This window comes from Indicator indicator, chromosome 1, assembly GCF_027791375.1.
Source record: "Indicator indicator isolate 239-I01 chromosome 1, UM_Iind_1.1, whole genome shotgun sequence".
NCBI lineage: Eukaryota > Metazoa > Chordata > Aves > Piciformes > Indicatoridae > Indicator > Indicator indicator.
Genome location: NC_072010.1, coordinates 57,514,924 through 57,531,909, shown reverse-complemented (window position 1 = coordinate 57,531,909; position 16,986 = coordinate 57,514,924). Strand labels below are relative to the sequence as shown.

At 39.8% G+C, this 16,986-nt stretch overlaps 1 protein-coding gene across 1 annotated transcript in view; it reads right to left on the bottom strand.

Annotated features, from left to right (window-relative positions):
• The window catches only part of FARP1 (FERM, ARH/RhoGEF and pleckstrin domain protein 1), a 225,575-nt gene that overhangs the window by 50,336 nt on the left and 158,253 nt on the right, over positions 1–16,986 (bottom strand). The window contains exons 6-12 of the mRNA XM_054389576.1: positions 13,529–13,626; positions 8,769–8,883; positions 7,481–7,628; positions 5,236–5,331; positions 4,561–4,724; positions 2,912–2,980; positions 1,667–1,742 (exon numbers count right to left, since the gene is read on the bottom strand). Of these exons, the coding sequence (XP_054245551.1) occupies positions 1,667–1,742; positions 2,912–2,980; positions 4,561–4,724; positions 5,236–5,331; positions 7,481–7,628; positions 8,769–8,883; positions 13,529–13,626 (766 nt within the window). The remainder of the gene's footprint in view (positions 1–1,666; positions 1,743–2,911; positions 2,981–4,560; positions 4,725–5,235; positions 5,332–7,480; positions 7,629–8,768; positions 8,884–13,528; positions 13,627–16,986) is intronic.

Sequence of the window (16,986 nt, the reverse complement as noted above, 5' to 3'; positions counted from 1 at the left end):
TAAGAATGTCAAATCTGCCCAGTAGCTATGCTCCATCTACATGTGCTTGTCTTAGTAATATTAAAAGGCTAAAAGATATTTGAAATGCATTTACAACAGAATTCTCCGAAGTTCTTAGATTTGCAGAAATGAGAGAGCCTGTGGATATCAAAAGGAAACAATAAAAGGAAGGCGAAGGTTTAGGTAGCATTCTTACATATATTAACCTAGTAGCTTGCTCCTGCCATTAAGCTCTACCTAACCTGTGATTAAAGGTTTGCTTCCACAAACATGGATGAGTACAGAGAAACATTGGCAGGAGAAACCCAAATAATGTAGTCAGGAAAATGTCGCTCTCTAACCAGGTCCTCTGGGAGCTGTTCCAGGACAGCCATCTCAGCCTAAGGTCTAGGTGTATCTGGGACACCACCAGCTGAAGAGACCAGAGGACATACATATTGGTGGTTAGGTCAATGTGTAATTGCAAGCAAACATTAAACTGGATTAACTGATAAGTAGGGTAAGAGAGTTGGGAGCCAACTAGAGCAGCCATAAATCAGCCCAGACACTGGAAAGACCATGGTGCCTGAGGGTCAACTGCTGGCAGTGTCCTACATCTGTACTGGCTATTGGAGAGACACTACTGCACATGTGCCTCTGTACATGAAATAACTGGGAACCAGAGGATCCAAGTGTCAGCTACTGGATAGACTCAATGTTTTAGATGGATTACTGGAGAAACCCACAGTGTGTGTGTGCGTGCCTGTTTCTGTAAGATCTGAGTATTAGCAATTGGAGTGGGGCTGTGAGCCTTGGGGACTTGTAAGTCCAGGCACCATCCACTGAGAGACCTGGAGATCCAGTTGCCCACTACGGGATGGGCTGAGTGTCTAAGAGCAGTTGCAGGAAGAATCCACATTGTAGGTGTGTATACATTTTTTTCACTAATGAACGTTCATCCTGATCAGCCAAAGAGTGGAACAAGGTGAGGCCACTGGCACTGTATGCACCTCTGGGAGTGTTGTTCTGTGTTTGTGTTTACCTGCATGGCTGGCTGTGTATGTATTTGTGTATATATATATTGAATATGTGCATTTACACAGGTGCCTGTAGTGAATACATGCTCAGCCTTATTACTAGCTGGACCTGGGAATATGTAGCTGCTGCAACCTTGTCACTATTGGATTTGCAATCACATAACAGGTATTAATATTAACATAAACCACATTAGGTTTATCTACCAGAGATATTGGCTTAAAATCTAGAGCTGTAATTTTTCTGAAGAAGTAATTCTTCTGTTCCCTAGTTAACAGGACAAAAGCGTCGCCATGGGCAAACAAGACTCCCCAGTGAAGGAAGAGAATTTTTCCAGATGCAATAAACAGTAACATTCTAGGAGCCCAGCAGTAACACTGTGGATTGCAACCTTTCAGATGGTCCTTGGTACAGCTCGGACAAGCTCACTATTTACATTTGTCTGGCTGTCTTGAAGCAATGCCGTTCCATGGTGGAAATCAACTTGTTCCACTTGCAGAACCTAAAATTTATGACACCCAGGGCTCCTTGGCTCCTAGTTAAAGTGAGTAGAAAACTATGCTCCTAGAGTTTCAAAGCTGCAGTTAATGGAGGGTACTCTAAAAACAAAAGTTTAAAAGGCGTGATCCAGGGTTTCATCAATATCACTGACTTGTTTTGGCACCTCTGTATGCTGTTCTGAAGGCTGTGCAGTCAGACTCCTGATGGAATGAATCTTGCTGTGTTTCCTGGAGATAAAACAAAAGTCACAATAAGAAGCCATTTCAGTTTGTTTTGTTTTTATCATGAATAGGGATCAACAGACATGCCTTTTTAAAACAAAACCTTTTAACAGCAGCTTTCATCCAAAACAGATTAACATTTCACCTTTCTGTAAAATTTAAATGCGCTACATGTTGCAAACAGAGCATTGTAAGAAAACGAAGAGGCCCTGAAACAAGAATGGTCTGTCACCAGAACATGGGTCATAAGCAATGAACTGCTGTCACAGTCTTGTCAGCCCACCATAAGCAATATGGCCAGTTCAGATAGGACAGGCCCCAGTAAGTTCTCCCCAGAGACCTCTTGAAGTTGGCTATACCTATTCCTGGTCACTTTCACAGTTTTGTTCCGAGGTGAGTAAGTCTGTTCACACACATTAACCACATCCCACCAAAGAGGGTGCAAACGAACATGGGAGGAAGTTACCTGTCATGGTCGGACACTCACTGCTGAAAAACAGATTGAAGACTATTGATTTTAAGTTGACTATAAGTTATGCTGACTTTCACCAAAACATTCAGGACCAAGGGGATATTATACAAGCGATAAATTGTCAAACTATCAAAGAAAGAATTTTTTAATTGGACCACTGTGTCATGGGTTAAGTGGAACATTTGCTGCTGTTATTTAAAACCATCCTGCCTCATGCCAGCTTCAAAACGAAAGTGCTGGCTGGAGCAAAGTATTGTGGGGCTTGAAGTTCACATTGTAACATGAGAGGCTCCCGGTTCTGCTGTGGGTTCCTGTGCTGCTTTGGGTTCTGGAGTTTTGGGTGTTGGCTCTCTAGTGCTGTGATGGCAGCAGGACAGGGAAGGATGGGGGACTAGCTCCTTGGCTTGGGTCTTTATCTTGCTGGCTTTCTGCTTGCTGCTGATTTCTGCCATGCTTTTTCTGCAAATAGGCTAAGGTCATTGCATTTATGTTGTCTTATTTATATTAAACTCTTATCTCAGTCTCTTTGTCTCAACCCAGAATTGTTTTGTGTTTTTCCCTCACTTCTGTGTTGGGGAAACAGACAGGTTAACCTGTTCTCAGGGTTTAATCTATTAGACAGTGCCAAGATCTTAAGATTATAACTTACTGGAAATCATTACTTTAATTAAAACATTTGGATAGTTGATTTGTTTCCTCTCACCTTTCAAACTGCACCTTTTTGTGCCCTCCTTCTTTAACATAGTCAAGAACTTGCTTCTGAGTCCGACCACTGGAAGAAAGTTCAAATATTTAATCAATATAGCACCTGGTCATCATAAACATGTATGTGGCCTACAGATGAAGTCTCAGTAACAAGAAAAGTAATTGTCACTATCAGCAGAAACTCATATAAAATCATAAGGAAGGGGACCTGGTCAGACACATACAAATTTTTATAATTTTGCTTGTTACTAGCCTCTTTTGCTACAGAACAACTTTTTGATGCCATTTCAGAATTGCTTGAATTCAGCTGTGTGCCCTTTATAGGGCACTACATTACTGGGAAGGCACCACAATAGAAACCAAAGCAGGGTTTATGTTTTCTTGTCATGAACAAAAAACATCATTGAATAATTTTGAGTCAAATTCCAGCCTTATCAGCAAACCCTGAAACCAAGATGAAAACCACTGAAATGCATTCCATGACTCAGTTTCTATTATTAAACACATCAACTACACATATATACATTTTCTGCAGAGATTTATATTGGAAATCCTTCTCTCCTTCTGCTACAGGCTGTGAAAAAGTAGTGGGAAAGCACAATTCCTGATGTGAAAAGTTACAATCTCCAAGGCGAACTGAGGGAACCTGTGCCTCAAAAAGGCTCAACAGAGAACCATATCTTTCCCATTCATTAGAAATTTTCAACTAACTGAATTACCACAAAGCCTGGAAAAAGTTACTACATGTATGAAGCACAGATCACAGTGAATGAAGGTGGTAGCCAAAACCTGCTCTCCAAATCAGGAGATAAGTTGAAAGCGCCTACGCTCTTCTATTTGCTCAGCCAGAAACTTAACAAGTTAGACCATGTTTACCCTAACATAGGCCTTTTCATCTCAGTTACTTACTTTGCAGGCAGGAAACAAAGTGGGAAGGGAGTTAGAATGGCCATATCTACTATATTCTTGTGCAAGGTAACTAGAGTGTACAGTTTATCTCAGCAAAGACAGCTTCTGGCTGTTCAGCTTGTACCACCTTTGCAAACAAAACCAACTCTGTGAATAAAAGGATTTCCCCCCTAGCATACAAAGAACAATATCTACAATGAGGCTTTTGCCAGTATAAGAAAAAAACAAACCACAAATGCCCTCAACTATTAAAAACTTTTCTACAGCTCTAACAATATCTTGGGTAGACCTGGTCTTGGCGTAAGTGGTCTTCTCACATAAATCCTTTGTAAGCATAAAGACAAGCCTTTGCTTTTAACTGCATAGGATGGATTTACCAAAGTCTCATGCAATGAAAATAAAAATCTCTACTCTGATACAGAGGAAAGATCCAATCTTAAAAGCAGACAATCCAAAGAGTGCCAAAAAGTTCCTAGCTAGTGTTGCTTAGGACACAGATGGATTTTCTTATGTCAAATCATCTGGAACCTAGCTACTTTCTGTCTTACCTTCAGAAAGCTATGTTATAAAAGCTACTATAACATTAATGTTGGCTGAGAAGATGCAATGGAAAATATAGAAGAGCTAACTACAAGTTTTAAAAGGGGAGCTGAAAACAATAGTTTTAATCCTTGATTATTCTGGGTGTGACTTTGAAATCAGGAGGCAAAAAGGTGGAAAGAAGAGTGCAGGTCTTACCTGAACCTAAATGATGAACCTCTAGAAAAAAGAACAGGTTTAGGCTTTGGTTTAGGTTCCTCAAAAAGCCTGAAAAAGGCATGATGCTCCACACAAATCTTCCAGAAAGACTTGCAAAAATCTCGACTGGCCATAAGGAATTCCAAGGTGTCCTGGAATGAACTCTGAAAATTGAGATGGCATTTGCAACGTAAGCAAACAAGCAACATACCTTACAGAGATGCATTAATAAAGCACGCACTGTGCTGCAGGAAAAAAAAGCTTTTCCCAATTCATTGATTGTCCTTTCAGGCTTAACAAGCCCCTTGCCACTTTGAGACATTACTGATTTGCCTTGCAGTATCAGAGCTATTACTCCAATTTCCTTTTGTTGGTAATTATGACAGAGATAAAACAGTGGTCTTAACACTAATAAGAAGGGGTGGTTTACATGCTGCAACTTAAGAACTAATAATATAGTACCAAAGTGACAGCCAGACGATGACACTGTGATATTGGGTTTGTGTTTCCTTTGTTAGAACTGCTCACCTGAGATGCCAAGTTGAGGCATGCTGTACCAACAGTGAATATAGGCAAGTAACAGTCTCAAGAAGATAAAAACAGATGTTTGATCTGTGAGTAGAAATTTACCAAATAACCTTTTGTCAACTTCATCAACTCCTGACAAGGACTTACATTCACATCAGGCCGTAGTTTTATAAGAAAGCGTTTCCTCTTGAAGCTCAGCTTTCGAACCTTAGCCCAGTTGAAGGCATTGATCTTGGTATGACCCTACAGGCAAAAAACCGGCGGAGTTTAAGCATTCCAGATCTCAATGGAGAAATCTAAGCCACTAAAGAAGGCTTGTAACATATTAATAATCAATAAATTTTGCTTGAGATTACAGCATTTCTTATCATTCATCTGATAATGCAAATCATAAGCATCTGGTGCTGTGACTAAACGCATGCACTTTTGCGTAAACTCTTGGATATTTACAGGACTAGGGACATTGAGTTGAATGGAGAGTATCTGATCCAGTACCACTGCACAAAACAGTGTCCCAGCTTTTGCCTGCATGATGGTATTTTGTTCCACTATACAGACTCAGATCTTCAGTGGACGAAGCCACCCTCTCAGAGTTGCCTCCTCCTCTTTCCAACAGCAACACAGAATGCAGAGAATCCAGACACACAACATGTCACCTCACTTTGATGGGGTCATTTCCTTCCTCTTTGTCTACTTAACAGGGGGAAAAACCAATCCAGCAACTGAAAGTTTTTTATTGGAAATACAAAATATTGGGATGATTTTGACCTTTCATAGGGAGCAAGGGACCCGAATAAATTACTTGTCTCTGAAGAGTAACAATATGCTTTCCACAAAAATAAAGCAACCAGAAACAAACAGAAACCCTGAAAAAAATTACCTCCAAAATACTACAATTCCCAACTGCTGCATCATTAGCCTCTCCTCCCTTTCTAGAGGTCTCTAGAAGAGACTTGCTCTTAATCTGTTAGAAGGTATGGAAAGCATTTTTAAAAAGATTCATTACAGCAGTTTGTTCAGTAAAGACTTTAATACAAGCATTCTCACAGCACAGAACTTTCAGAGAGCTATTACAGGATTGTTAAATGCAGAAATCTATGCTGATTTGGGCACCAGCACCAGACTGCTGTAGGAGTAGTGACATCATGATATCTCTGCTAAGTCAACCTGCTGTCTAAGAATGACAATCTCCCTTAGAATACTCAGCAGCACTGGCACAGATTTCTAAATAAATGTCAGGTTTCAAAATAAGTCTGTCTGAGTACTGTTTGTGAATGAATCTTTATTTTCCTTCAGGTCATTCTAATGACATCTTCATATTTCAGTTTATATCCAAAAACAAAAAGATGAACTTAAGGCTCTCGCACTATGAAATGCTTGAAGGAGAGAAGAGGCAAGAAGTAGAAGAAAGATACTTTGGATCTGTCCTGGGTTTGCCAGAACAGGTTTAATTATTGTGCCCCCCCCAGAAGCTGGGAGAGACCACAATGAAGATAGGCAGCAGTACCAAACAATGTGGTATTTGATGCCATACTGACATCATGCCTGCTAGATATGTGGAGGACCTGTCAGGGTAGGGGGGAGTGTTTTGAGCAGGCAGCAGCAGCATGACACTAAATCTAGGATCAGGTGGCCATCAAGGTCAGTACTGGATTTGGTATTGCTGACTTTTATATACTATTTCATTACTCCTGATTATTTTTTTCTTTCTTTGTCCTGTTCTATTAAATTCGCCTTATCTCAACCCATGAGGTTTTGCCTTTTTCTCCTGATTTTTTTTTCCCATCCCACCACCGGATGGGGAGAGCAGCTGTGTGAGCGGCTGTGTGGGTCTTGGCTGCTATCTGGGCCTAAAACCACAACAGGATCTTTTAAGGAAAGAAGTAAGATTCATGCATTCAGCAAAGTTAGCATGGCCAATGCTGCTTGTGAAAATTGTAAAAACTCTGACAAAGCAATGCTACAGGGAGCTTACATTCACTACCCACATCCTTCTCCAGGTACTCAGGTCTGTTGCTTTATTTGTCCCTGCTTCACACTCATTTTGTATGCATCATGCCTGCAAGACCTACCTGCTCCTGTATGCAGGAGGTGTCAGCATGACCAGTTTGCAAATTGTGGCCTGTGGATCAGTTTGCACCTTGACTAGCACATTGTTGCTGCAGATAAATTTCTACCCTGTGCATGCAATTAAGGTAAGAGTTCCTTGAAATGAAGGGCCTAAGGCAGCTATAAAAGCTGTTCTTAAACAGTCATTGTTGCAAAAAATCTGTAAGCTCCTGAATTTTTCCAACTGAATTCTTCTAGACGTGGCTGAGGTTCTTAATTCTTATTGCTCTAAGAAATCTCTCCAGTTTCTAAAGTACAAAGTCATGTCCTGAGCAGCTCTAACCTGAAACACCAGAATGCCTGTGTTGGCAACAGCCAGGTTGATTTTTGTCCCTTCCCTGTCCTTGGCTGGATGCAAGCGTATTCCATACATCTCCAGTCGACGGGCAATCTCCAAAAGCTGGAAATCAGACTCTGCTGGTGTCTGTCCCCTTGAGAAACAAGACAGAGAAGACACACAAATTCTTCACACCTTTTTAATACAGATCAACAGGTCCTCTGGAGAAGGGAGGAAAGAGACATTTCATCAAAGAGACTAAAACTTGCCAGACACACAGTATCTCTGTGTTTTTCCTATGTCCCTATACCACTTTGAACAACAACTTCATCTCAGTCTAAATCAATACCAAAAAAATCACACATTTTACAGTCTATTAGAAATTTTGATTGCTCCAGTTCTGAGACACTTGATATAACTAGGTTTTGAACCATTAACTGAACAGAATTCACTAACTGTATTTTCCATTGGAAAAGCATGCTGTTTTCCTAAAAAACACCATGAATGTAAGAATGTTGTTCATTCTAGAAGTGAATGCAATGCCAAAAGGAAGTAAAACAGAAGACATGAAAGCCTTGATACAAATGTTGGGAACTCATAAGCACTAAATTAATCATGATGCAATTATGCAAAAACCTTGATAATTACTGCTATAAAATTCCCTACCACTCATATTTAATTCAGTGTAGCTCAAATCAAAACTGTTCAAGTTTTGAAGTGTTCTTGACAGCAAGCCCCTCACCTTTTTATACCTTACTCATAGTTCTTTTAACCATCGTCTTACTAGGACTTTTTTCTCCAGGCCTTAGCATAACAATTTGCATCATCTTGAATCCTATTCCCACAAATCCCTAAGTCTGCAAGCACTTTGTGCTTTTCTTAAAACTATCACGGAACATCTTCTTCACCTATCTCCAAGTACAGCATGGAAGGGTGAAAAGGTAACATTTGATGTCCTTGAATTCAAAAAGACTGTTGTGGGAAGTGCCTGACTAAGCAGTTATCATTGGCAATCAAACCTGCATGCACAAAATCAGCAGTGAAGCATTTCGTATGAAATAAGACTGTAAAATAATGGCATGCTTGAATGAATATCAAAATCAATTGCTCTTTAAACACCTTGTTAGAATGACAGGAGAAAGGCAGGAGTGCCTTCAGGAAATTCATAGGCTTGAACATTTGCTGAGAAACTCAGAAGTCCAAATCTCTTTTGTACTTATGATCTAGGATATATTTACAGTTAGAATTACTCTGAAGGGAAAGAAGGCCAATGACAAGAACAAAAAAGTCTTACATGTGGTTACGGTGAAATTCCATGATTTTGTCTTCTAGTGCTTCTTGTTGAGGTATATATTTGTTCTTCGCTAAGTGTTCACGATCTATGGTTTCATCAAAATCTCCAATCTCAGCTATGAAGAATTTTAAGAAAATTTATTAAAACATTATATTACATCTTAATTATTTGGGCAATCCAAAAGGTGCAGACAGCTGGGAAGAAAGCAGAGAAGCAAGTAAGTTTCCTGCAAGCTGTACCATGGTTTCATGGTTCCCACTATGTTATCTTCCACGCATTCCTCCCTTCTCCTCTTACTACATGATATGTGAGAAGTCCAAGGATTCCTCCCTTCACCACAATCAAGTAAGTAGCTGTTGGATGTCAACTGAACAAATGAAGCCATCCCAGTGCTGCCGTGTCTTGTGTATGGGGCAAGGGTCGGGGATCACTGGGAGGATAGCACTAATTCAGCAGAACTCATCCCTCTTTCCCACTATGGTGCTCAGGTGCCTTTCCCATGACAGCTAAGCACAAGCTTCTTCCTCAAGCCCATGCACCAAACTGTAAGCTTTGGGGCAAAATTTGAAAAATGGTTTTGTTTGCTTGTTTGAACACGAGCATGTATTCCATCACATGGGGCTATGAAACATTTGTCTTCCTCTAATTTTGCAGCCGCTTCAGACACATTCTGTTTCCCTCCTCCTCAAAGTTGCTCCCATCTGCTGCAGTTAATCAATACTGTGTGTACAACAGTATGTCACACCCACCTTCCATTTTGCAGCCCATTCAGTCAGATTTTTTTTTTTTTTTGACAGGGGGTTGGGATGGTGGGGAGGGGGATGAAGCAGGCAATCTATGTGTGGGTGCCAGATTACTATCTTGTTGCTTGCTATTTTTGGATTGCCTCTGAAAAATCCTGCCATTAGCTTTTTCACTGAATAGCGTAACAGCTTCTGCCTGCAAACCTATTGGAGTAATAATAGCAACATCAGTACAACAAAGGCTGCTTCCTTAGTAACCTCAGTGAAATTAAATCGCAGCACCCTCAAATTCGATCCAGGTTTCAGTCAGACATGTTGTGCAGCTGACCTAGGATATTGCCAACCCAAGCTCAGCTCCTTGTCTCATCCTTACTTCTGTTCTGCCCATGTAAATGAACCTTTAATCCAGTTCTGTCCAAAATAAGCCAGTTTAGAAAAATAAGAAAGGCTTCAGATAATGTTTAAAACACTGCAGGTGATTTCTGACAAACGTTTGCCTGAGATCAGATGTACCTGCAAATGCAGAAGGGGAGTAGTAGGAAGAGAAGGTGAGAACCAATGCATCTACGAATGACAGAGCAATAGTCTTTCAACCTAAACTGCCTGCAGCCATGCAATGACTTTCATACTTTGGAGGTCAGAGGTAGAAAAGAGCTGACAACTGATACTATTTGATTTCCACCCCTTCCCTCACCCCGTCTACTCTGAATCATTCCTTGAGACAGCAGAAATACTACAGAATCTTTGAGATTTCTCTTCTGTAAAAGAGAATTTCTCCTTTTTGTCCCCTATCTCAGAAACATCTCCCTCACTTGTTTGGCTTGCCCAAGCATCGCAAATCTTTAGGGTCTATTTTTAACCCTAACTCAAATGAAAGGCAAACTTCTTTAAGGAAGCCATAAGACCACCTAAGTTTGTGGCACCTCAAATAGCATGGGCTTTGATTTTTTAAAATGCAGGTGTTACACTGTAAGTCCTGTACACAGGTGAACTTCAACCACCTTCTGTAGCGTTTTCTTCAGAGCAAAGAATAAAGAGGACTCTTATTTCACCTCTACATGATTTCTACAATGTTCTGTGCATTTGTCAACTGCAAACGCATTACCAAAATTGTCCTGACTTGAAAATTACTTTTGAATTTGACCTTGCATTCAATAGCTTTTACTTTTCTCCTTAGCCCTCCTTTTCTACCTTAAAAGCCGTTCTAAGTAGCACTCCCTCTAGAATGAGAGGGAGCTATATTTTTAATATTATCAGCCTCACATATAACTGTTTAAAATCTTCCCATAAGTTTTAGCCAAAGATTGATTTCCACTGATGCTCCCTGTTCTCTTATCTTGCAAGTGCATTACACCATGCTGTATTCTGCCTGCATTAAAACTTCTGATAATCTAACACATTGCATTTCAGCTCTTTTCTTTTAATCAGTCCATCTTCATACTTCATACACTTGCTTTACTGCACCATTTGCAGTATCAAAGTGTCCTCTTACTTCTAACACTTTGTGTTTCAAATATAAATTTCAGCCTGCAATATACATGCTAATTTAACACAAATTTATTTGCTGTCATATATATGCTGTCATATTCATATAAATAAGAGTATATAACAGTGACATAAGCTTGTATACCTAATATGAGGGCCTCTTGGAATCAGATATCCTCCATGGAAACTGTTCATAAACACAGCACTGATAAGACTTACAATACCTAACCTCCTGCATTCTCCATCTTTCCACTTTGATATCATTACTCGTATCAGCTTTCCAGTTCAAATACATAATATAGTCTTTTTGCTATCGAATGATAAGCTAGAGAGAAAACAAATGCAGAAGACAGCCATATAGGTAAGACATAGCCTTAGATTCTTACCAGAGAAAACGTTCATAGAAAAGTGTTAATGAGACAAGATACTCAAAGATTTCAAGATGGATAAATAAATGTAGTAGGTACAAACTTCTAGCAGAGGTTTTTAGCAAACATTGTTACACAATAAAAGGGAGAGTAGAAAAATCATAAACAGTAAAGAAATAGGTCCAGCTTGCAGTAAAGACATGATGAGGGGAAGCATCACTGCAGATGCAATATGAGGCACAACATCCTCCTGACCACAATGGCAGTTCGGATTCTGTGAATACTGTTGCAGTTCTGTGAGATGAATCTCTCACATTGCTCCTTCTGACACACTGGAAAACTAGTGGTTTTCAGTACAGAGCTCTCTTACTTTACCCCCAAGGAGAGTACTGATTCCTAAAATTCCCAGTTCAGAATAATTCTGTACCTCAAGCTCACAGGAGAAGGGGGCAAACAACTAGAAAGATTTCAAATGCATCACGATTGCTTTCAGCAACCAAGGAAGAGTATTTATTACAATAATACAATGCACTGCATCAACATAAGAGCAAGGGTGGTAACTTGACATTTTTGCACACTTTGAAATGAATCCTCCTTTTTGGCCTGCATAGGTGTGTCAGGGTGAGTGGCCAGGTGCATAACAGGGGAAAAAAAACCACTGAATTAAATTCGAGTTTGAGCAGAAGGAAAAGGGACAGCCTGTAAAGGTCAAAAGACATCCTCTTGTGCTGCTGTTTTAGGAAAATAAGCTAGCACTCAGAGCAAGTTCAGACACCAGAGCTGTCAATGGCTTAGTGAAGAACTTAATTGAGTTATTAGAGACGAGTAACATATGAAATAGGTTATAAGTAGAAATCATAAGGAAAATAACACATATAAAGTATAAGAGCTCCAAGAAAGGGTGATCATGAAGCAACACCTCAAATTAATACACATGTATTAGGGTGTCCTCTACCCAACATCCTTCTTTGGTGCACAAGACATTTAGGAGGAAAATCACCCTCCTAGAATACAATGTAACAAATGATACTCAGTTTCCCCCAAATGATCAAGACTTTTTTTTTTTTTACCCTGAGATGAAGGGTAAAACTAGCTTAACCAAGGGTAGAACTAGCTTAACCAAGAAAAGAACTGTAGTTGGCATGCTGAACACTCCAACAGGAAAACCTAAAAGACACAAAAAGCTCACTAGCCAAAGATGTTTGTTTTTTTTTTTTAAGTCTGTACAGTACTTGTTTTTAAAATGGTACAAGGAACACAGAATTTCACAGAGGCTGTTACACAGCTTTTTACTGCCACTCAGTCATTCTGGGCAATGATAAACCTGGCAATTAGAAAGCCATGCAATACCTGCTTTTCCAACAGCAATTCATGAGGAACAGCCCTAACACTCAGATTATAACAAAGGATCGTGAGACTTTTTAATGTCTTTGTTGACCGCAATTTCCCTACAACAGCACTCCAGTGGAAACATGTAATACTGAATTGTACAATGACCATTCAAAACAAAGGTCTGCTACAACCATCGTGCACGCTACTAAGTGGGCTTTTCCTAACTATTCCTCAAGATGAATATCCATAAAATCCTGAAATGGAAAACATATGCTACCTTTCAAGTGACCTGGAAGCTAAAAGAAGCTTTGATGTGATGAAAAAGTCTAATGTGTGATTCTACTGAACAATCTTACCGCACATACTTTGCAATATAAAAAAAAAAAAAAAAAAGAGAAAAAAACCAATGTTTAAAACTTCCTAGTTTCCTTTCAGGAACTAGTCTGGCATTCTAAGCATGTTTATTTACTATATTCTGTGGACAGCATACAGATCTCCTCATGGAATGTGAATGCTCTACCAACATAATATAAAGTATAGGAATACAGGGATTCTGAAGAACATGGCCCGTTTGCCACTGCTTGCAAAGTTTTCTTTTCTTAGCAATAATAATCTTAGCAATACTATTAAATGTAGTGCTTTAAAAATGGAAATCCAGTGTCCAGGAGCTCAGGACTGTTACCTGCGTTTGAATGCCATTATACAAAAATACAATAAATTGTACATATGGCTTAAACCTGTCCCTAAGGCAGCCACTACAAGGTAAGCAGACAGGTATGTCCAACCAGTCATCTTTTCCATCCTCCTGGAAAGAAGAAAAAAGGGAACTTACATTGTACTATGTGTGAGATTAAGAGGGCAGTGCTGGTATCATTACATGTTAGCCTTCCCTGTGCCAGGTCCTGCTTCACTTGCAATGCAAATAGGTACCTGCAAAACAATAGTGAACAAAAAGTTACACAATGCAGGATGGGCAAGTATTTCAATGCCAGCTCTGGTTTTAACTACATGTTCTTTTCACTTTTGGAATCCAAAGAAGTGATCTGAATTTCCTAGGTTTAAAGGCTAAATAAAACCTAATAGATACCTTATTACAACCATTAAGAGTCTTACATGGTGGCTGTTTTGCAGAACCAAGATGTCTTTCTTTTTCTCTTTCCTTCCCTCCCTTGGAACTATAGCAGTGAGATATGACAGTGGAAGCAAATGTGACAGCTATTAAGTGCTCAGCAACTGCACAAGAAGAAGCACTAGATAATGGAGATGCCTGTATCCGTGAAGAAATGCCAGATAAAGCAGTGATTTAGAGTTATCAGTTAATTCTTCTGGAATACAAGGTGAGCTCTAAACTTCCACCTTGGCACTGACCTGGTAATAAGGAGTAAAATCTTGATCAAACGAGTCTAGCTAGCTTTGATACTTTTGTGGCCCCATTAACTGCACTGCCTGTGCACCAGACATTTTTAACACTGCTTCCAAACCACCTCAGTCATGTAAAGCAATTCTGCATCAACAGTTTAAGTGCATAGCATAATTCCACATCAATACGAGGGTCCAAGACTCTCAAGGGTCCATACTGGGAACAGTGCTGTTTTAATACCTTCCTGGATGGCATGGACAGTGAGATCAAGTGCAACCTTGTTTGCCAATGACAGCAAGTTAAGTAGTGCAGCTGACACACCTGAGCAACAGGATGCCATCCAGAGACATTTTGACATGTCAGAGAGGTAGGCCAATGTAAAACTCATGAGGTTCAACAAGGCCAAGTGCAAAGTCCTACACTGGATTGAGGTAATTCCTGGTATCAATATAGGCTGGGGGATGATCTGATTGAGAGCAGCCCTGTGAAAGACAACTTTGGGGTACTGGTGCATGAAAAGCTGGATGTGAGTTGACAGTGTGTGCTCACGTCCCTGAACACCGTAATCTGGGCTGCATCAAAACAAGAATGACTAGCAGGTCAAGGGAGGTGATTCTTCTCCTCTCTTCACTCTGGTGAGACACCACCTGGAGTACTGCGTCAAGCACTGGAGTTCTCAGCAGAAGTAGAACATGAGCCTGTTGGAGCTGGTCCCAGAGGGCTACAAAAATGTTCAGAGGGCTGGAACAGCTCTCCTATGAAGAAAGGCTGAGAAAGTTGGAGTTTTCAGCCTGAAGAAGAGAAAGCACTGGAAAGACCTTGTTGTGGCCTTTCACTGCTTAAAGAAGTACTATATAAAAGATGGGGACAATCTTTTTAGCAAGGCCTCCTGCACAGTATAAGGGTTAATGTTTTTAAGCTGAAAGAGGATAGATTTAGACAAGACACAAGTAAGAAATTTTTATGCTGAGTGTGGTTAGACACTGGCCCAGGTTGCCCACAGAGGTGGTAGAAGCCCCATCTCTGAAAATTCAAGTTTAGGTTGGACAGGACTCTGAGCAACCTTGTCTAGTGAAAGATGTCTCTGCTCACTGCGCTGGGGATTGGACTAGATGATCTTTAAAGGTCCCTTCCAACTCAAAGCATTCTATGACCTTATTTCAACATTTAAATTTCTTCTGGCTTCAATAGGAACAGAAAATGCTTAGCTTGCTCAGTATCAAATCAGTCCCTACAAAAAACAACCTAGAGACTAACTCTAACCCTAATGGGCATTTCTCCTACAGGTGGTATGAAACCTGAAACTTAAGGTTTCAGCCTTCCCAAGACTACAGCTCCTCTGGAGAACTCACACTAGGATCTCAATTGCTTTTAATAAGATTAAATTTTAACAGGTTCAGTTAAAAAGTCTCATTTGAACAATGAATTTCTGAATCAGGAGATGAAGGTAAATTAAATTAAAAGGATGAGCTGATTTGAAGAAGATGATTATGGAAACATACACAGTATATGAAATAGAATGGCAGATCTAAACAATGTCCCTTTGAAACCTGCAGTTCTCTGCCTACCCATACAACATTTAACCTACTAGAAGAAGAGAGCACTGAAGTGTTGTATTTTCTGCCTATTCAAGTAATGAAACTGTTCCCTGTGGATATGTTTTCACACCCTATGCACTGCTGTGTACATATATATTAGGATTCAGAGATACCTCCCCAGGTGCAGAAAGAGATCACCAAAAATCAATCTATAGCTCATGTAATAGGCCAATGATATGCAAAATATCTATTTGGAAACAGAAATCTTTCATTAATAACATCATATTGTGAGCTTTCATTTACACTTCTATTGGTTTTATTCAGTCTTTCAAGTAAATATTCCATCTTCCTACCCTACTTTTCTACTTTTATCTGTCCAGGTCAACAAGAGATGCCAACAATTTCTTTTTTCCATTCAATTACTCAATCACAAAGATTAAACACAAATGTGGACTTGTGTAGGTCATAAGGACACAAGAGCTCTTTGTAAAAGGGGATTTCATCTTGTGGGAAGATCAAAAATAAAAATTAATAAGGAAAATACTGAATCAGAATGGGAAAAATAATGAAAAAGTAGTAACACTGTAGATCAGAAAAAGAGTCGAAAAGTTGCAGTGAGGAAATACTGCAATAAAACAATGCTTCTGACCATAAAAGAAAGATCCGTTAATGAGGAAGAACCTTAACTGGTCCCTCACATAGATATTTTCTCAGAGAGAAATATGACTCTTTATGCCAATGTGGTGTGAAATTCAGAGCTTAAATGAAGTTTTTGAAATGTACTTAAAATAAACACACCTTTAATGTGTACACCTAATATGTGTACAGCATATGTGTATATCTTTGTCTACCTTCCTCTCACCTTTCATTTTATTCACTCTCCTTCCCATTTCTTCACCTCTGAATTCACGCTTCCCCCTGTGCAAACCTTTGGCATTTGCACTGACTATACAAACAGGGTCCAATGCTGCTGCAACTTGGCAATTCATGCCAAACAACTCTCTCCCAAAAACGAGTGCAGAAGTGCTCCCCAGGATGCCAACATGAGCCTTAGGCAGGTCTCTTCCAACCACTGCCAAAGGGGCTTGCAGAACTCTTACAGATCTACTTTCTCTTAGGGTGAGCAAAGCTTTCCTGACTCTGGTATGCTTTGCTGAATCTCTAACAGCACAGACTGCAACCAAACCTTAGGGCTTATTTATCAGGTGCATTCATGGTTGGGGCAAATAACATCAAGATAAAACTAAGGGGCAGCCATTGATCATTGCCCAGTCATCTCAGATTCCAGGTTCTTACCTCTGTCCACCAGATATTTAATTTGTAAAAAAAAAAAAAAAAGAGAACAAAACTCCAAAAAACAAACACAAAAAACCCCCAGAAAGCCATGTAGCC